The sequence below is a fragment of the Fulmarus glacialis genome, unplaced genomic scaffold, assembly GCF_000690835.1.
Source record: "Fulmarus glacialis isolate BGI_N327 unplaced genomic scaffold, ASM69083v1 scaffold30048, whole genome shotgun sequence".
NCBI lineage: Eukaryota > Metazoa > Chordata > Aves > Procellariiformes > Procellariidae > Fulmarus > Fulmarus glacialis.
Window position 1 is genome coordinate 6226 of NW_009226819.1, and position 21881 is coordinate 28106.

At 48.1% G+C, this 21881-nt stretch overlaps 1 protein-coding gene across 1 annotated transcript in view; it reads right to left on the bottom strand.

Moving 5' to 3' along the window:
• Window positions 1-21881, bottom strand: part of LOC104080522 (TRAF2 and NCK-interacting protein kinase-like) — a gene marked incomplete at its 5' end in the record, with an annotated part of 38346 nt that overhangs the window by 5590 nt on the left and 10875 nt on the right. Inside the window, 12 exon segments of the mRNA XM_009582940.1 lie at window positions 288-388; window positions 651-785; window positions 2271-2414; window positions 2718-2888; window positions 3141-3255; window positions 6731-6895; window positions 9084-9210; window positions 12371-12555; window positions 16040-16063; window positions 16780-16877; window positions 18203-18366; window positions 21118-21224. Of these exon segments, the coding sequence (XP_009581235.1) occupies window positions 288-388; window positions 651-785; window positions 2271-2414; window positions 2718-2888; window positions 3141-3255; window positions 6731-6895; window positions 9084-9210; window positions 12371-12555; window positions 16040-16063; window positions 16780-16877; window positions 18203-18366; window positions 21118-21224 (1536 nt within the window).

A 21881-nucleotide genomic window follows, 5' to 3' on the forward strand; every position in this document is an offset into this window, starting at 1 on the left:
CCCCCCAAAAAAAAAACACCACCTCAATTTTACTTATGGACCTTTGGTCAGCTTTCTGCAAACTTCCCAAGTAAAGCCTGCCAACATAAGCTAATATTAACGCTTAATTGCTAGCCATGAGCAGAATGTATCCCATCTCTTCAGCCAGAATGTATCCCATCTCCCATGCCTGCCAGGCATCCCGAGGAGCTCAGCTACGTAAGCAAGATGCTTTTCTGCTCTGCATAGTACAGGAATCTCATGTATTCGCAATTACAGAGTGTATTTTGGTTAAAAGATAAACATACCTTAAATGCCATAAACTTGTGATATGGTTTAGGAGCCCAAGCGTAGATCTCTACAGCATTCTTTAAGGCAATCACCAAGAACTTGATTCTTTCATATTTCACTAAAATAAAAATAAAACCAATTTTAGAAACATTCACTTTCTTTCCAACAAGACTGAAAAACTTGCCTCCAGGAACAGCTTCTCAGGCTCTCTCTGTTGGTTCTCATTTGGTAAAGTGTCCACCTAATAATATAGATGAATACCAAATTTCTTTGTGGCTGTGGTCTACCCATACTTTTAAGAGAAACTTGTCAGGTCAGATCTAAGACTAGAAAACAGAAGTGCATCCCTCCAGACGTTTTTTTCTGGAGAGGCCACTCACCGACTTTGTAGTGGATGCATCCCTCCAGGTCCCCAACGGTGATCCAGCCCTGCTTTTTCTCCACTTCAGGGTCATTGTGTAAAATCCTGTTTCTCAGCCAGGAGAGATAGTACACGCGCAGCTTGTTCTTCTTTCCTGTTGGCAAAGGAAACTCCCCTGTCAGAGCAGTGCACGTGCGCATGGGAAATCTTGAGATTTCAGTGCTTATTTTCACTCACAAGATGATAAAATCAAAGTTCGTTTCACAACAAAGTTGAAAATAGTAATTCAGTTGTTTTTTTTTTCTTGGGAAAAAAGGTACGGAAAGCAGAGCCCAGACCTCTGTCTCCCAGACTGCAGGTGGATGCTGGAAGAGCTGGGCTCTCACCGCAGGCTGCAAACGTTTCTCTTCCTATAAATCACGGAGAGACTGAGCGGGGCCGTGACCCCATCTCTCTTACCACTCAGCTACCTGGTTTCTTTCCCCCTCTTCTCCTTCGTACATCAATTCCACCTTGCAGCTGAGACACGAGCTCCTCGGTCTGCGACAGGCACCGCTATTTGTCGACAAGCCCGGTGCTGGGCTCTGCAATGCTGAGGGGCTGCCAAATTTCTGCACGCCTCTATAAACCTCCCTGCTGCTGCAAAGGCCCCGCTGCAGGGCCAGGACACAGCTTGCACTGAGGCTGGTGGGAGAGTACCCAAACCATAAATGAGGGGCTCTGTCTGCTCGGGGGTTTCCACAAGTCCCCAGGGCTTGTCCTCAGCGCCGTCTCAGGGGCTGGTGCTCCCTGGGGAGCACTACCTCATCTTCCACCCCTTCTTCCTACACCTGTATCCCCAAAACCACAGGGGAGCTGCAGAGCAAGGTAGACGAAGCAGCATTTTTTTGAGCCCTATCTGAATGGAGGGAGCAGGAATTTGCCGGTGAATGCAGAGTGAGCCCAGGGGGTTGTTGAACAACACGAAAGTAGAAGGACGATACCAAGCAATTTTCCTAATGAGCATTTCTCTTGCTGTCCTCTGTAAGCTTTGCGGGGCAGGTATCAGCAGAAGGCTCTGCCCCGGCTCCATCACCCATGTGCTTCATGGGGCTGGGAGGATGCTGGGCGCTCTCCTGGGAGACTGGACTATAGAGTTTTTTGGTTTTTTGCCAGAAATCATCCCATGAACCTGATTTGAGAGTTCCGGAGCTCCCGGCTGAACCCGGGGACGGTGACAAGCCCATGGCCCTCACCATGCTCAGGGCAGCCATGGTCTGAGCTGGAGCCCTGAAGTTATGGTTCATGGCTCCCTTGGCTAGAGCCAAACAGACCCAAAAGCAGAGCTCGCTGCCCCCTCAAGCTGTGACCACCCGCCTTGCTGGGGTATCTGCCTGTATCCTGCCTTTTTCCGGCACCTTCCCTTCCCTGCTGAAGGAGGATGGAGCGTTGCAGATGAAGCAGAGCCGGCAGGCAATGGGAGCAAATTGCTCTCTGGGGCATTCTTGCAGATCTAACGCCTTTGATTCGGGAATAAACCATCTCCAAGCTCCCCTGGGAGCTTCCCTCTGAGAGCAGTGGGCAGGTTTTGTCTGAGCTGGAACCACTCCAGAATACGGCCAAGAAGGTTAACGATGGGGTGAGAGCACGAGAGGCATACCTGATATTGTCACGAGGACGTTAAGACCCTCGAGTACGTCCATCTGTTGAAATCGCCGTCTGTTGATCAGGTTGTAGACCTTCCCTTGTCCGCTTCGATCCAGCAGCATCAGGCCATTTTCTGTGCCCACCAGCAGATTCACACCTGAAGAGGAGAGGGCAATAGGCACCGGGAGCCATGGCTGCTCCCAAGGACAACCCCCCGAGCTCATCTCTCCCAAGGACAACCCCCGAGAGAGTGACCGATCCCAGCTAAGGCTGTGATCTTCCCATGAAGATGAGGAGTCACTCTTACAGCGCCAGGACTCGGGGACATTAGCCTTGCCCGGGATGGAGAAAAGGACAACCAGAGCCAGGGGCTCGGTTCTGCGCTGACACATTCACGTTTCATCGCCAGCCACACGCTCTGGAGAGCTTTGCTGAGGGCATGGTATGGTAAGGGGCTTACCCCATAAAGCAGCACAGAGTATCTCCGAGTTGAAGCGCTTCTTGTATTTCCGGATCTCTGGAGTGTCGCTGTGAGGACGGATGTTGGTGGGGTTGACGTTCACCACCGAGATCTTCCGGGCTTCGTTCAGCTTGGCCTGCTCCTGTCTGAGCAGCTCGCTGGTGAACAGGGCTTGCAAGGAAACACAATAAAACAGCGAGGTGTGATGGATTAATTGTATATACCTCTTCTGTCAGCTTTTTTTTTGGAATAGGAAGACAACACTTCGTTTATTTTCTGATGTCATCACTATGTTACGAGCTATTATTTGAAGTGGGATCATCAGGATTTTCTCATGGGTTGGAACCACCACCAAACCCGTCAGCAGGTGATGTCCCCAGACCTCCAGCCCTCCCCTCTCAAACTGGCCCCATTGCCTCCTACCAGTAGCAGATGACTCTTCGTCTTCATCTTCATCTTCATCAGTAGGCGAGGTCTGATACACTCTGGTGTCCACAAAGGGGGTGAAAGAGGCTTTGGTGCTACTTCCCATACCATACTGGAAAATAAACAGCAAAGAGAGAGATAACAGTAATTAATAACAATAATTTTGTGTATGTGTGTACATGTAAGACTTCCTAATTAGCAGACCCAGTGCCTGTCCCTGCGGTGCTCTTTTTGAGCCCTCTATGAACATTTGTTCTTCCTCCCCCAAAACTAATCAGGAAAAACATTAAATTGGATTTGCGAATCGGATTTGTGAGTGTCCATGAGCAACAGAAAAGGAGAGGAGCAGGGCCCGGCTCTGCTCTCGTCTCGCAGGCAGAAGCACAGCACAGCCATGAGACGGGTTAGCGGAGAAAGCCGCAGGGCCAGAGGCAAAAGTCAATGCAGGTAAAAACCAACTCGTCTGCATGTAATGCACTAATGCACCTGCCTTAAAAGCCCGCTCTGGGATGGCAGGCGGGCGAGAGTTTGCTCTTCCCGCTCTCCCACCTTGCAGCCAAGGTTGGTGGGATGGTACTGGGAGCCCCCGGAAAGTCCTGGTATGGGGCAGCTGACACGGACCAGCGACCACCACAGTAAGTCAGAGCTGGAAAAGGTGGGACTGTTGCTTTCCTTGTGCCAAAGCAAAGATTTTATTTCAACAGGTCATGGAAATCTATTTTAGGACCTGTAAAAGCACAGGCAGGAGAGCTCGTACAGCCGTAATACCGCTCTGCTTTTGCTGCCCGATATCTAGGGGTTTGCTGGGCTAAGCCCAAAACATTGATGCCCCCGGGAAAGTGGGAAAAGTCAGCTCTCTAGCAAAACGCCTATTTTTTGTTCTGCTGGGCTGTTCTTGCTGGTCCTCACACCTATCGCTGAGGCAGGACCCAGCAATGCCCCTCAGTACGCCTGGCTGCTCCGGTTTTGGGAGGGTCTGAAGATGGGGAAGGCTTGGGGTGAGCTATGCGATGCTTTAGGGAGAGCTTTTAACAGGGGGGGTTTGAAAACGCCTCGGATGCTCAGGCTCATCAGAAGATGGCATCCCCCACATTGCTCCATGCCCCCCCAAAGTCTGGTCTTCAGCACACCTCACGGGGACAGCACGTACAGGTCACCTGCAATTTCCATTAAGTGTTTTAGATTGTCTACAGCATTTCAGGTGGGACTGCAGAAAGGGCCATTTCTAAGCTCACAAAACTTAACCTGAAGGTATCGCAGGGAATGTCAGAGCCAATACTTTGCCAAGGGAATTTGGAGAGGAACAAACTGCAACATCGCATTGCTTTCTTTTTAAAGCCATTGCTTTGTTAAGGCAGAAAGCGGGGCTAAGACCTTCTCGCAGGCAGAAGGAAATCCTTGCCTTGGGAATCAGTGACGTGATCTTCCCCCCTCATTGAGCAGCTTATTCCTCCTCCTCCAGCATTTACCCAGAATATGCTTTATGTATGACCTCCATTAAGAGCTGTAACAGCAGAAAAACCCAAGTCCTTCTGCAGCAACAGTACTGCTCACATTTTTCTTCCTCGGGACATTTTCCTTCCCTGAAATAAATCTTCCTCAGCTTTCACGTCACCGAGTCACCAGAGCCCACGTTGCTCCCTATGCCCAGCGCCATCGCCGCAGCCCTTGGACGGACAACTGCCACGGGGACAAGCCCGTGCCATGGGAACACATGCCACGGGGAACACCACCGCCCCGGCACGGCCGAACTGAAACTGGGCTGGGCTCGTACCTGTCCTCCGGCGGGTGACAAGTTTTTTTAGGAGCAAAAGCTTTCCAAGTGTTTTGGGGCTGGCATCCTTGGGCAAGCCGGCATCCATGCCCTGCGCCTGCCAAAACCATGCTGCGCATCCCGCTTCCCTCCCGTCTCTGTGTCCCTGTTTCCATAGAAATGGGATGGATTTCCAAAAAGTACACAGTAACCGAGACCCATGGAAGGAGTTAACAGCCTGAGGCAGGGAAGGCTGCAGGAACACATATCACATTTACATACACAGTACGCCATGATATTTGTGTGCGCATGTAAGATAAACTCGCTACTTTGTGCTTCTTTCATATCCAAGAAATACACATTTTTTTCCTGTGCTGGATGTCTTTTCCATAAAGCACCAACAATTCAAGGACGGGAAAAATTCAGTATTTCCAGAGATGCTTTCCAGCTGAGAGCCAGGTGCTTTCCGACAAATGCATTATGAAGAAACCCCTCATTCCAATGCACCGAGCATTTTTCTTTGCTCAGATTCAGCTGTTCTCCTAAGAAGCTGGCATTTTAATAACTTCCAAGTCCCTTATTTAAACATTAAGACCTCATCTTCCTCCAGGTCCTGTTCAACTGCCTATAAACCTCCGTGGTGGCCCACAGAGACAGCATCAAGCTGCAGGGTGAGGTCGTGCTTGCTCCCTTCTTTTTGCTCGCAGCACCATGAGTCACCTGGAAGCCTGCGAACTACATCCCCAAGTTTCCACTTACACCCACTCCTGGCTCAGTCAGCCCTAAAAATGCAGTTTTAGAAATGGAAAAGATCTTCTTGGTTGGTATTCTATAAATGAATATATTTAAACCCAATCCTTGCATGCGTTTAAGCTGTCCCAGGATGACCGTGGAAGGTGTTACTTTCAGGATCAACTCTCTCATCAGCGCTTTTAAAGGCAACAAGGAAATGGATAAAACCTTGAGGTCAAGGTACCATCTGTTCTTGTGTTTTATCAATGCCCAATTCCAAGCGATTTTTATACTGCTAGTAAAAGTAAACTGTAAAATGAGTACATCATTTTTATGAAAGAGAATATGATGACAGAACTTTTCATGTATAACCAACAAAATGTAAATAAAAAAATCAAATCAAATAGCTTATTTAGCACCAAATGGGTTGATTTTTCACGGGAAAACAGAGAACTCTGCCTGGTTCCCACAGCTGGTGATGGTAAGCAAGGAACACCAATTCCCTTGTCTTATGTGTCACATCTTGTACTTTCTAGGACTTTTTACACCTTATACAATGTTAATGTTCAATCCTGTCCCTGTAAAACAGGTACCAGGGAGAAATACTTTGCCATGACTGGAAACACACAACTTCAAAGGTGTGCAGATTTTGCTAGTCTGAAGAACTATCCAGAATTCTGTTGACTTTGGTTTTTGCTAACCTTTTGAGTCACGTTAAGTATCAGAGATCGCACAGGTGGAAGCTGGGCCCAGTTGAAGTTAATGGCATCCCTGGCTCTCATAATTTTCTCACATTTCCAAGTGCAAAAAAAAAAAGGGGGGGGACTTTTGCATCAGTTGGCAGCATTCAAGCCATCACCACCAAAACTCCAGCTGGTGGGCTTGAGAGAAGACCTAATATAAATTTCTACCATCAGCCATAGCAATAACCCATCAGATTCCCTTGTATTTCCACTACACTCACCCACACGAACCAGAAACAAAGACAGAGAAGAGCCAAGAAAGCCAGGGAGGAAAGCAGGAAAGCCCCTTTACGGAGCAGAAGTGTTAATACTTGTTTAAAGCGATGCAAAGGAGAAAGAGGAGCCCCCCCACCACCTACTTCAGGCACCGAGTCCATGTCCTGCGCATGCGTGGAGACTCGCCCCAGGGCCTCGGTCGGCGTGCCCGCTGGCGAGTGGCTTTGCTGCACCAGGTCAGGTAGATTGATGTGACCTGCAAAGCCATTGCTGGCTGCGTGGCCAGAACGCTTTTTTTCACCAGAGGTCTGCAGAGACACAAGGCATGAGGAAGAAAGAGAAGGGGGAGGGGGGAAGAGAAAAAGAAGAGGAAAAAACCAAACAAAACCAGGTCGTTGGCAGTCCCCCAGTTCCCAGAGCAAGCGCAGGAGAAGGACCCTCTCTGTTTCCATCCCCATGCAATCTGGCAAGCAGCAAACCAACCCCCCCACCCCAGGAGAAATAAAGACAGGATTAATCACAAAGTCAATACAGAGTCATTAGCCACGTTACAGCGAGAGAAGCCTGATCACCGTCGTTTCGAGACAAGGAACGTAGGGCAGATTCTGCTCTTGCCACCATGGGTGCAAACCCCATGCGCAGCTCTCCTCCCACGCGGCCACCGGCCACGGTGACGGCAGAATCTGACCCCTCGATCAGCATTAGCCTTAACGGCTTTGCACAGCTACGGCAGCAAGTAGCCTGACTGCAAATGCCAACACAGCCCCTGTCGCATGTTTCTGTAACCCAAAACAGCAGTGAACAGCGGCAGCATCGGCAGAACATCGGCAGAACGACTGGCATCTTGCTCTGTGCACAAGGTTCCCGGGGTTTCCCCGGGGTTCCCCTTCCTCTCCATCCCCACCTCGTGCAAGACAGTTGCTGGAAAGTTTCTCCCTTCCCTGCCCATCGTTTTGAGATATTTGCCATTTTGATGAATCTCACCTACCTGGAGCACATCAATGAGATCGTTCCAGAGACTTGCCCATTTACTGGGATTAGTGGAAAACTCCCTCTGAACAGGCTCACCAAGTTTTTACTTTGACAACATTTATCTTTTGCTCACTCGTTACCATCACCTTCAACCACCTTGCTGTCCCACCAAAGAGCGAAAAGCCCTTTGCCCAAAGCCCGCTGACCTCCGTGAGTCTGTCCTCTGATGGCTCCGGCGGTGGTGGGGAGCAAACACGAGGCTGCAGTTTGGGTTCCTTATCACGCTCCCACCTCCCCAAGGGGTTTCCCCGCTGCTTGTCTCACATGTGGCTTTTAAACCCTTCTGCATCAGTGCTTTCTCCAACGGCCTTGCTGGCGTGGCACGTGTTTTACCGTTGCGATGCTTAAGGTCTTTCCGAAACGGCTGCCTGTTACAGCAGTGACTTGTTCTCCTGCTTAGCTGCATCACCCTCCCTGCTGCAAGGATGCGCAGAGGGCTGCCCAGGCTGTGGGGAGCCCTGCTCTGAACAGCTCCGCGCCTGGGAGGGGTTCGGTGGGCTGCGCATTGCTGCCCAGCTCCAAAACTCATGGAGGAAGGCAGCAAATACACTGCAACTTCTTTTGCTAACTCCTTCCTCTCTTTCGAAGTTGCGTTCATTTTTTTTCCCTTCATATGTGAGTATTTTACATAAACGGAGTTAAGAATTAAAATGCTGCTCAAGCCTAGTTTGCATTTGACCTAAACACTCCTCCTTTATGATTGCTGGCTCCAACCTCCCCTCCCTCCTTCTCCTCTCCCATCCACCTCCCTTACATGCCGGCAGGAGAGCGACTCCCCTCTCTTACGAACTGCCAGAGCCTCCTGCCCCCTCACCAGGAGACCTGCTACCCGCCTGCCTTTCCAGCAGCGTCGCCGGCATGTTCCAGCAACCAGGAAACCAAGAAACACTGGGGGAGATCTTCCACAGCCTTCCTCTACCTCACTCCTGCAGTACCATCCATCAGGATTGCTCCCACCGCAGCCCTTCCTCCGTGATGCCGGAGCTGGGGGCTCGCATCCGGGCGGGATGCCCAGTGCCCCCCGGGATGCCCAGTGCCCTCTGCAGCCGGCTTGCTGGTGGGGAGGGGGCCTTGGCCCTCCCCAGGCAGGGCCAGTGGCCACACGGTGGCAAAAGTTGGAAAGAAAAGGGGAAACTTTGGGTCAGGTTCCAAGCGCATTAACTAAATGGTGTAAATTGAAGATAACTTCTGTTGCCTGGAGCTATTGTGGGATTACGGCAGAGTCATTTGTATGAGCATCCTCCCCGCCGTGCTCTGGCATTACTATTCACTGCTGTTTGTAGTTCTGAGAAACATTAGCACTTGTCACATTTGCTCCGAGTGTAAATTGTATTAGGAGAGCGCTAATGAGCACAATTTACTCAGTCATTTTGTGTTCCGGACACACAGCACTGTTAGTTTTTGTGCTTACATGGGCAAAACCTCCTGAAGATGCTCCATGGAAATATTTGTTTTACAACTTACCTCCCTCACCATTAAAGTCCCTTCCCTTGAAATATTGCTAAACGTATCTGCATGGGAAGTCTCTAGCCCGTGGGTTGTCACCATTCCCAGGTTGTACGGCTCATTGCTTCCAGGAATTCCTGTTGGTCTGAGGACAGAACGGAAAAGCATTAACGATTAATATTTTCTTTGCTGAACTAGATGAGAAATCCTCTAATGCAGTATTATTTCAATAAGGCTAAGGCTTTGTATCTCACAGGAAGAAAAATTAAAAAATATATCCACTTAAGTGTATGGGGAAATTATTTATGTTGTCAGAAATACAGCAGCAGGGTCAGGTTGAAACACTACAGATAAAGCACGGAGACCAAAGAGAAGGGCCCTTCTCGTCCCAAGGTGCCTTGAGAGGAGCACTGCCCAACAGGTAACAAGGAGTTGCAGTCCTGCTCTACCTTACATCATTTTTTCTACTTAAGAAAGTTTTTTAAAAAAAATAATTCACTCCCTTTATTCTCCATCTCAACCCCTGAAAAGGGCACAGTGCATCGGAGCAGCCAACAAGAAAAGACAAGAAGGGAGGGGATGGGGTTTGGGGGAGGTGCGGGCAGGAGTACGAGTTATGTCTCTGCTGTTTTCCAGGTGAAAATGTAGCCCTAACCCATGATTTCACCTTCAGTTTATTTCTGTGCTTCTATGTCAAGAGAGAGGCTGGAGTTTATTCTCAAACACATTAAATTTTAGGACTGCCTGAGAGCAGATGTCGCAGGTGGTGAGGAGCCACTGTTACTTTATGATTACGTTCTTAGCAGACGAGCTGCTTAAATATAATTCAAACGAATCCAAAAGCAAATGACGAAGCGTCTCTGGATTACCCAGCCCTGCCTTTGTGCTGGAAAATGTCAATGGCGGTTATGAAGATGTTGCTGATGAGACCTGTTACTTTGCATTTAAAGGCCATACAGACTGGTTCCTTTCCATCAATATGAAGTAATTCACTCTTTAACACGTCATCCCCATGCGAACCTCCTTGTCAAGGCCCAGAGGCTCACAAGGCAGCCTGGTAATGTGAAAAGCCAAAGCGAGCCTGCATTAATCAAGGGGGTTACTGGTCCATTGTGAGATGTGAGCCCTGGGGACCCCAAAAAGGGATTGGCTCGATGATGGGTCCTCGCCTGCATCGTATCAAACATACGACTGGACAGGCATCACCAAAGCACTCCAAAGAACAGCGTGCCATACTTCTGCTGTGCCTTTCACATGAGGAGCTTGCACCTCCTTCCTACCATTAGCGCTCCGACCCTGCCAAAGGATGGGAAAATAACACAATTATTCCAGTTTTAGAAATAAGAAACCAGAGGCAAAGGAGGTTACGTTAATTTTGAGACCATTCAGCAAGCGAATGAATGGCTGTGGTAGCCCCAAGGCCCCAGATTTCAGTGTCACCCTGCAAGAAATCCCCGGACACGAGCAAGAGCTGGCTTGTATAGCCCAGAGAAGGAGGTGAAGGGAGTCATCATAGCCTTCAGATCTAGAAGAGGTATCTGTAGAGATGGTAGGAGTAAACGGTCCCTCCTATCCACTGGGACACAAAGCAATGGATGGGCTTATCCCACAGCAGGAGAGACCTGGACAGAGCTGGAATGAAGAGCAGCCCAGTGCTCACAGAGGATGCCCAGGGAAGTTTAAAAATGGGTTATACAAAGATCACTCAGAAGGTGCAGGAGAAGGTGAGATGATATCTCTCGGCCCCAGTTTCTAATGGAAAATCACTGAACATAGGAAAAATAAAGCTTTGATAGAAAAATGCCCAACTACATCTAGTCTGAACTTGAGTTAAGGTTCCTTTTGTGAAATAAGGGTGTAAAGCCAAGCATTCGCCTTCTTTTTCCCCAGACTCACAGCAGCGCAGCCGTGCCCGCAGATACCCGCGAAGGCTTAGATAGGGACAGAGCTCCTGCCACCTCACTGTCACTCCAAGGGTTTGCACCTCAACGTTCAGTCTCAGGGGCACGTTCATGGACAGGACATTACGGAGCACGCTGCGTTCGGCTGGCAGTGGGTTTGGGGCATCCATCTCACCGCCACGCCTGTCATCTGGCTGCAAAGCATTCAGTGAGATATTTTATCCACTGAAAAGCGCCGCGTCAAACACAAGGTGTTTGGTGGAAGGATGTCAGCACAGATTAACGACTCCTGGTTAAACTCCTCTTCTGCGAGCAGCCTGAGGCCCCTTCTTGCATGCGTGACTGCCCATCTGACTGCTGCATATTCATAGCCATCCCTCCGTCTTCTGACTTTCTCCGACAAATTCCAAGAGCTCTGATTTTTCATCTTCTGCTGGAAGGAAGCTCCAACCCAGGAGCTTAGCACTTTGCATAACATGGACCCCCTGAGTCTCCTTGCCACCCGGAGGGCTTCTCTGCCGCTTCACGCCCCACCACTATGAAGCCGGGTACGCCTATATCGACTAATAATTCATTTAGCAGGAAGAATGGAAATGAACTGATTAAAATGCAAATAATCCCCTAAAGCCTTCCCACAACTCCTCTGCAAATTCAAAGGGGCAGGAGTTAGACCCCACTGCCAGGCGGAGAGCCCCCAGTGCTGCAAAGCGCCGGGTAGGGATGCTCCACCAGCTCACTCTGCACGATGACAGCTGTTTTGTGTGTGTTGGAGCTACGCTGCCCTCCTCCCTCATCTCGAGATATTCAAAAGCACAAGTGTCCCACGACCTACGATGGGGACGCAATAGTATAGTCTGCTGACTTTTTCATTTCAACGTTTTAGCCCACCACGTTTTGCTGCCTGCACAGTGACTGAGCCAAGGACAAAAATCAAAGACAAAGATTCAGGATTATTATAATCCTGGCTCTAACAGTTGGCACTGGGCAGGCCACCAAGTACTGCGCTTATGCACGGCTTAATTTGGGGCAAGACGAGGCTCAAGAGTAGGGAAAAGCTTTAACATGCCAACCCTGTGGGCAGGACCCAAGGTGTGGATGAAGTCAGGCGCGTCCACTCTGGCCAAAAACCCGCCTTAACAGCAGGAACAGGTCCATCAGCTTGGGATCCAAGTTCACTGAATGCGCAGCGGAAATAATTCAGTTTTTCCCATTAAGTATCTCTAGTTTGGACTGGGAAAAAGACCCGTCTGAGTAAATTATCCCTTGCAACCGTAACGCCGTTCCCAGTACCAGCCACCGAACACCGACACTCTCTGGACTTGTCCCATGTCACAGCTACGGCTCCTCCAGACCAAGATATGCCGCGCTTTCACCGTTTGCCCCCCAAAAGAAAGCGCTTCTTACATAAGCCGTGGGATGTCACTGACAGGCACGGTCCCATCATGCGTCTCGTTTTCCCCATCCTCCTCCTCCTCCTCGCTGCTTTCTGACTCCTCGCTGGAGGAGGAGTAGTCCGTCACCTTCTTCAGGGGACGATTGGTTTCTTCGATGCGCAGCTCCCTCAACTCTTTGGCTAAGGCCGTCAGATCCTACAAGGGATGGGGGTAAGATAACAAGAAAGCGATGGTTATTATATTTAAAGCTAGGAGAATGTCACATACATCTCTTCAAAAGCCAATACTAACAGCACGAGCAACAAGAAATAGCTTTACAGAGTCGTTACAAACATGAGACGAACGTAAGACAATGTTTGTAGCATGTAGCATTTATTAAACAAAACAAAACTGATTTACGCTCACTGAAAAATCAATAGCCAACCTCTTCTTTTTCTGTTTGGAACGTGTATGTGCATATATATACACACACTTATATGTATATACACGACAAAATTATATTTGTTGGAAAAGGTGAAGTTCAGTCACCATCATAGTAAACTGGAAAACAACGTCATTTCAAAGATTGGCTCGGAGAATTTCTCCTGCAGGGTTCTCTCTTCTTTCAAACTTCGCAAAGAGACCCTGTAATTGTATTTATTCTGTAATAAATGCATCTGGGAAGGAAGCAATGACAGCATCTCCCATGGAGTGGTGCAATCCCCACGTCAAGAGCTGCTTCCGTGGTGAGTCTCCGCCGTCGGGCGGCTGCCGAGAGGCGGTGAGGAGCAGGAGGAGAAGCGCCCAGCTCAGCCAGACTTTGGAGTCACAGCTCTATGTCAGCCACACAATCAAAAAAAAAAAAAAAAAAAATCCCTCAGCGGGACCCATTAAGCACTTTGTGGGAAATGTGGCAGCCTACAAGCTAAGGGGGGGGGTGGGGCGGAAAAGCCTTGAAACAAGAAAAAAGATAGGAGCGGTCCCAAAGCCTAGTAATAATTTTTCAGTTTACCATGACTTTGATGAGGCCTCAGACCCGACAGTCATATAAAATAGACACTGCTATTTCAAAACAAGGAACATGGCAGGCACCGTGTAGAAAAGAGACTTTTTGTTATCTTACATGCTTTTATAGCAATGCAGGGGGAAGCAGTAGGGCAGAAAAGCATGAGAGCTCGAATTAGAATGGGTTAGAGAACTCTGTTGCACAAGACATGCACATGACGAACAAAGCATCGCAATTGTCAGTCTTACCATTTCTCCCTATATTAGTGACCGAGGTAGGCATCAGTGCATTCGGTCAGAGATAAAGGATTAGGGAGAAAGAAACTCATTGAAAAAGACTAAATTCCACAATCGTCTTACGGCCATACTCTCATTTACTGCATTTCCAGTTTACCGTTCCAGCAGGGCGACTATGGCAATATTAATTACGATTGCAAAGGGAGCTCTTAAAATCTATCCCGGCGACACGTGAAGAAAACGATGGAAAACTTCTATGGCTGAGATGCAAACCCAGTTTATTTTTTTAATCGTGAAGCAGGAATATTTTGCAAGCAATCTGTACTTTGGTGATTAGTGACCCACACCTCCCGGCCGGCTCCCACCGGTGGACAGCCGCACATTCTGCTCCCAGGTCTGCCCTGCCTGCCCTCTGACGTAGAGCAGAGACTCCCATGGACTTCAGAGGGCTTTGCATTAGACCCATAAATATTAGTATACAAAAAAAAAAGCTAGTTTTTTAACAAAAGGATCAATCCCTGCTTCCCAGCAGGTACCTGTGATGGGTATTATATATGCCTCTCCAAATCCAACCGCTCTCTGTACCTTTAAAGAAAGGCTCTTTATCATGGTTAAAGAGAGAATGTGGTATTACAAGAGTTTATTTTCCACGCCAACATTTTTGGGATTGAAATGCAGTCAAATCTGCAGTCATGACAAGAAATTATTTTAATTAGTGCTGTAGCAGCTTCTATATGATTGTTTCTTTTCCTAAATAAGAACCAATGAAAATTTGAACAGCTTAACAATGCTTTCCATTTAGAGTATAAAATATGCTCTTTATTGAGCACTTGCCTTTGAGTTGGATTAGAGCTTTCTCAACTTTAAAAACGACTTTAGGACTGCGTAAGAGCCTCTTAAAATTGCAGCTGAAATTCCTCAGCGCAGGACTAGCACTAAACCCTTCTCTATCACAGCGATGGACCGTGAAAATGACTTCTTTTTTGCACCTTCCATTTCTAACGTGCTTCAAGGCACCCTATCAGCCTTCTTTGGTCATCACTAGAAGATAGTCAAGTATTTTAAAAACCAGCTTAATTAGTTTTTAGTAACTAATTTGGAAGTTATAACAGCAATAATACTCCCAGACAATATCATCAGATAACTCGTATTTCCTAGTTAAAGCTTTGCCTTGGGATAGTTAATTCTTTGATGCTATCATTTTCCCTAAGTAATGAGCACTTTGTAGGATTAAACGGTTTCACTGAGTTGCTCTTGGACCAAAAACAATCTGACAACTAGAAAGAAAGTGCTCTGTAGTTCCACACGTGCTTGAAATGTTATTACTGAGGGTGACATAATGTAAGTTAGCAGTATCAGTGCTCTTTAATTACTTTTAATTACAAAGACTTCTTGAGATTTAGTATTTGCTGGAATCAAGTCAGATTGGTTTCCAAAATCACATAGCTCATTGAACTTGAATTTAGCACACACGCTGCCTCTATTTAGACACTGATTTATGTGCTTTTTTCTTAACAAAGCACCTCATTAAACAAAACGCATTGCTCATGTTTCATCCAAGAGAACAAGTTAACTAACCAGCACATCTTCCTTCTTTCATATCTTCTATTTTTAGAGGAAAGAGGCTGCAGGAGAGGCTGCTGATACCAGTGCTTTCCATTACAGCCCCGCAGTTACCAGTATGAGCCATGTGTGCACAGCAATGCATGTGTGAGGCAAGTTAAATGCTAAATCAGGAATGTTTGGTCCCTTCCCATGAACACTGAAACACTCACCATCGCCAGATGCACCCGCTTTTAAAATATTATGACATGGTGAAAAAGGTATAATTCAGGACTCTCATTTTTTTAAGAGGATGGATGAAGACTAGCATTGCCCATCAACATCCAAGACGACCTTACAGCTGGTGATCCGGTCCATGAGAATGAATTACCCACTGTATTCCACTGCTCTGTTTTCCTTCGTTTGCCGAGCGCCTTGGTTCGAATTAGGCTGAAAATGCATTTCAAACAGCGCTCGGTGGCCCCACTGAAATCAGTGGGCGGCCGGGGGCTGTAGCTGAGAGCAGAATGTGGCGAGCGGTGCAGGCTGCCTGGACCACCTCCACCGGCACAAGAAACCTCCGCTCTCGCTCTTTCTCTTTCAAATACGCCCAACAAGGGCAGCACCCTTTGCTCCGCGCGTGAAAGCTGGGGTGCTTCTTGCCGCGGCCTCCACGCAAGTGGTCTGGCCAGCGGGTTTCAGGCAGCCCACGGCTGAGCAGAACACGCCGGCAGCGCCGCTCCCCTCCCCGCGGGCAGGCTCCCTGCGCCGAAACGCAATCGTTCGGTCTCCCGTCTGACCCAAGATTGCATCGCCACCTTTTTCAATGTCCGTACCAAGAAAACGCGGTTCGATATTAAGCGCTAACTAGTCAACCTTGCATAGGCATGACCCACTGAGAAAAGATATCACTAACCTCATCTATAGCTTTCTTATAGCTCTGTGGGTAAAGGAAGAATAATCAGCATCAGAGGAAACAGATCGGGACAGGAAAAAGCCAGAGGAAGGGCAAGCAGGTTAGAAATAAAATTAGAATTGTTAGCTCAACGCTGTGGAGTGTAGAGAAAAAAAACATCATCAACAAAACATTAATACACATTAAAAAAGAGAAGCAGTGGAAATTCATTTTGTTATTAGGCCGACTCTGCAGTTTTAAAATACAATGTCAACAGCATTAAACCAGGAGGAAACACTTCGGATGAGATTTTGCTCAGAATAATAGAACGGGAGTGTACAGAAACCACTACAGGTTTGGTTTTAAGCTGTGAAGGCTGTTGGGGGCCGGTCGCCCAGCCTTCCCGAGCAAAGCATCCCTCCGCCGGGCTGCTGCGGGGGGACATGCAGCACGGAACACAACAATGTGCCATCGGCAACTGCCGGGCCCAAGCTAGCAAAGCCCTTAAGCGTCTGCTTCACGTGAAAACACAGGCTTAAGTGCTTTCCCCTAGACTTGGGCTCCTGATAAAAACTCATGCACTCTCTTAAGCATTCAAATCTCGCACGGGCTCTCGCCGTACCACCGCTTTCCAGTCTCTCCGTTGGAGGAGCGGAGTACTAGCCTCTTTTTTGGGGTCCCCGCAGTTGTGCTACTGCACCGAAGGGAAACGTGGCCAAGCCGGCTGGCATCGTTCCCACGGGAAATAATTAAAGACTCACAGCGGGTCGGCTCGGTCGCGTCACATCCCTGTTGTCTTCCTGCTTTACCTTGGCGGGCTCGTGGGAGAGCACAGGGGACCCTTCGGGCTTGGCGTTCCCTGGGTGGAAGGCAAGCGGAGAGAGTGGGAATTAAAACGCTGCTGAAAGCCGTCGCTGCATCCCATCGCCTGGGATGGGTGGGGGGGGGGGCTTCCTCGTATGGCAGCCCCTTCCCCGGCTATTTGCCCACGAAGCGCAGGAAGATGGTGGTGAAAGCAGACAAGGACATCTCATAGGGCACAGGACTAGATGCCCTATAAATAGGTAATTTTTGTCCAACTAATAAAGTTTCACTACGTTTTGCTTCTGTTATCTCGAAAAATCCTCCTGCTCCTCTCTACTTGACTCTATAGAGTGTCCCTCCATAGAGCGACAGAAACCATAATCCAGCCCAGCCTCCACTGATAGCCTTCCTGTGGCGTGACTGCCCTTTTTTCTACTAAAAAACCAAATTCACTCTGCAAAAGAGCAAGGCATGTGATAAATTAAAAGCTCTGCAGCATCTGACATTGCTAGGACATTATTTGTCACAGGATTCCTCATTAGTAAAAAACAAAACCAAACCAAAAAGGACAATTGGCGATAAACTGCTTTTATTGACTACCCAGAGAAGTGATGATTTCAACAACAGACACGTCACCTTACAGCCAAGTCATAAAAAATTCAAAGCATGGAGGCAGCATTTGTTTTAATGCACTTCAGCCCCGGGGATTTATACTGCGGGGCTGTGCCAGAAATGCAGATGTATGGGCTGTACTACTCCTGTAGCAACTGCTACTGTGATTCAACGGGGGAATGGAATATCTTTAAGAGTGGCTCTAAGATGAGAGGAACATAAACCTAGTGTAAGCACGGCTGCCTGGTGAAAGCATTTTAGAGACAGCTTCTTACGGGCTAATTCACTCCTCTGCTCTCATGTCAGGCTTTGCACAAAGATGAAGCTCAAAAAAAAAAAAAAGGGAAAAAAGAGATACCCACCCAAAGTGAAACACAATCCCAAAGAAACCATCACAGAAGAAGTGAGCTTGGGTCAATGAAGATCGGAAGCATGCTGGTATTCTTTTTTTTTTTTTTTTACCCTATAGCATAACCCCCATCTCCTTTTGTATAAGTTACTTGGCACTGCAGTGCTTCAGCCGAGTGCGGGAGCAGCGCACGCTGCCGTGGGCATCCTACATCAGCATCCAGGCAAAAGGGAGTGCTGGCATCTCTGTTTGCAAGGATGCCAGCTGGTCACAGAAGGACATCAGAAATCATCAATCCTTTGATTTTTTAATTAAAAAAAAAAAAAATACATGAGCTCACAGACCTCTTGCCCTTCCTGCTTATCAAACAAGCCTCAGAAAGCACGCCCGGTGCCAAGGGACGTTTTCAAGAACCTCACCTCTGACTCTGTTGCGCTCGCTGGAGCCAGCCTGGGAGCCGGGCTGGGAGCCGCCCTGGGAGCTGGGCTGGGAGCTGGGAGTGCTGGAGCTGGAGGAGCTGCCGCTGCTGGTCCTCTGCAGCGGGCTCTCCACGATGGGCTCCGTCCTCCTCAGGTCCGGGTTGCTGCGGGAGCACAAAACAGAGGGCCACCGTCAGATGGTGCTGCGTGCACCTCGGGGGCTTCAGATCCTTCCCACAGTGACAGGGACAGCTGGAAGGTGAGGAGACACCTCCTCTGCTGGAAGGGACAGGGCTGAAGTCTTCTCTTCTGAAGCTACTGAGCCTGCAAGCCCCACTGAAATCCACGGGAGATGAATTAGGCACTCTACATCTTTATGGAGGTGGACCACAACCATGATGACAAATTGGCTAGAGCAGCTTTCTACTCCTATTTTGCCAAATTTGGCAAAGATTAAAACATTCTTTGCTCAAAACTCCCCTTCAGCCTGTAGATGTGCAATGCTGGAGTTATCTGAATTAACCACCAATATTCATCATAAAAGCAGGAATTCGCAAATCGTTGTGAGACAAAGAAAGAAGTATTTCAGTGAAGAAAGAATCTCAAGTTTGCAACAAGGCTGCAGATCACTTTAGCCAGTTAATCACACTTCCCAATTTTCATGGCTTCACTTTAAACCTGCCTAAGATACCCGCTTTTCTTCCTTGATTTCTTTCACCCTTGTGAACATACATGAATCTAGAATAAAAAACGTCCTTGATACACAAAGAATGACTAATGTCTCTCAGCGTATGAGATGCCTTTAGGAAATTAATTCTTATTTGGCACTGAAATGACATCAGAAGACACGTTCAATGCAGAGTTATGCAATCTGGTTTTATATTATGTGATCTTATTATTCGAAGTTATTATTATTCCCATTAAAAATGTACAGAAAGCTTTCTCCATCAAGTCCAATTAGGACCTTGCGTACATAAAAATGATGCGGTAATACTGCCACGTGACATGATGCAACTGCAATTGGAGGGTGTGCACATGAAGCGCAAGGTGTGCGGAGTGCGCACGCTGTGCCCCTCGGAGAACGACCACAACGGTGCAAATCGTGCAAAGGCCCATTGCCGTAATGGGGTCATTGGCAGAATCGTTTGGACGCTGCTTCGCATGGATATTATATAAAATCACTGCCTAGTGTTATCTTGCATTGACACAGGTGGGTATTAAAAAGATGAGAGCAAGACAGTAACTTTCTGTGCAAGGAAATATGCCCTCATTTGTTACAATAGGGTAACAAATAAAAGAAAGCATATTTTAATAATATCTACATTTATGCATGGGAGGAATCAAGAACAATAGGAGAGGTGGTTAAAAGGGAAAATTGGAGAAATGCTACATTACTGTGAGAGAAATGAAATGTGAAACTATTTCACTGAATACTTAGTTTAATGGACATGGTAGCATCCTAATAATTTCCAGTTTTCATCAAACTGAAGGCCTGAAGCTCATGCTGCACAGCTGACATGTCCTTAGCTAAATTAATTCATGAAATGTATTTGAATAAAAAAATACTAATGTATTTACCTGTACTGACCAGGACTGGGACCGGGAGGCTGAAGGAAACACTGGGCAACCTTCAACTTGAATCCCACAGACTCCCATTATCTTTTTTACTTTCAATACTATCACTTACTAGCACCATGCAGTCCAATAACCCTCGGCATTTTAAATTGTCCTTCAAGCAACAGCTAATTAAAAGAACAACATTTTCAAGAATTCAAAATGCTTCAGCCTTGAGCAATAAAGAGGAACCAACCATGATATGCATGGATTTTGTCTAATCTAAAAAACAACAAAAAAGATTCCTCCTCTTTCTGCTTCCCCTGCCAGCTACTCTAAGCTGTAAACCTGTATGTGGGTTTGCTGATGCATGGTTGGGGCACTGAGCTGGAAGGAAAGGCGTATGCTGAAAACTGGTGACAGCACATGGCTACGACCGTCCCAGTGCTTGCGTTTTGACCTCACCCCAAAAGGACAAGGCAGGAAGAAGAAACCAAGGAGCTCCATCACGTAAGGCTACGTGGAACACATATTTACCCTGAGATTTGCCTGTCTGAGGTCTATATCTGCCCACGATACTCTGCAAACCAGAGACAAGCTCCCGCATGACTAAGCCACGTTTTTTCCATCCGGCTCCGAGCAGAGCCTGTCAACTTCCCTGCTTGTTTTAAACATGCCCAGGGATAGCTCTGGCATGGCAGATGTCAGATGTGGTGCAGCATCCTTCCTCGGGGTGCTATGAGTGCACCCTGCACACCCCTGTGCCGGAGAGCTTGATCTGGCTAAGCTAAAGGCCCTAGTCCTAGGAAGCCGAAGGGAATTTAATCCTTGATCTACATCTAAGGAAGATCTCACCAAGCTGTATCAGTGACTGTCCCCCGGCACATTCCTCGGTCATTATCTGTGAAAAGCTGCTCTGACGGTAGGAAATGTATGGTATGTATCACTGAGCTCTCCCCACTGGCTTATATGGATCCCCTCATATGCAAGAGGTGACACTGGGAGAACCAGAACCTAATTCCACTAAAGGGAGCGCCCAATTCCAGTTTGACCCCACGGCAGCAGATGCAGCATCCACCTCCAACCCCTGCAATGCCCAGGAACGTATTCAGCCCAGGGAGCAAAACCTCCAAGGGATCCAAGCCCTCACGGCCTTTGCTGTTGTTACAAAATACTAATGAATGCAAAACTAGTTCATCCCAGCGACAAGAGAAGCACTGCAAATCTCATGTTGTTACCAGTGAGCAAAAGCAGGGCTAAACCCCAGCCCATGTTCGGGCTCCCCAGCCGGGCGATGCCAGGAGGAGCGCAGGCAGCAGCACACTGGGATCACTCCTGCCCGTCCCTCTCGGTGTCCGTACCTTGCCCGAATGGGCTGGGAGCCCAGCCGGGGCCCCAGGGCGCTGCCATTCCCTGGGGAGTTCTTCCTCGCCAGAGCAGGGGATATGGAAGTGGTTCGCTGAGGCACCTGGAAAGGAACGGAGATATTTGCTGTCACCGAGTCCGCCCCACCAGGTCAGGCGGCTGTTGGCGCATCTGAGAGATCACCTTTCAGCACTGCCTTAAGACTTGATTTACAATTGATTTCCCACTGAGAGATATGCAATATTTATAGCGATTATAAAAAAACAAAGCTCTCGGCTTTTAGAAGGAATCACCTGAGTGTGAGACAGTAACGAGCTGCAAAGGTGCGGTCAGGGATGCTCCCGGCAGGGGAGCCCCGAGCAGCACACAGAGCGGCCCGGCTACCAACAAACAGGGCATTTACTTTTTCAAAAGCTGAATGTACGCACACACATATATATAATCTAAAATCCAACAAACCCCAGAAAAGTAATTTATAAGGTAAAATTCAGATTGAAGTGCATTTCAGCGGCCACGGTGGAGTTTTTAGCACCTCTAGTTCAGACGCAGCATGCACCAGCAGAGAGAAGGTATTGACTGGCGGACAAACAAGAGGATTGACAGTGGAAAGATCCAGACTGAACCACCTAACACTCGCAATCAAACCCTACGACCTTTGTTGAGCTTCGGATGCCGCTGCCAAAACCCCACTGCCGGCAGGACGGCTCACCACCACCACCACCACCAGCCAACCGCAGCCTACAGGCGCTATGGCGGGGAA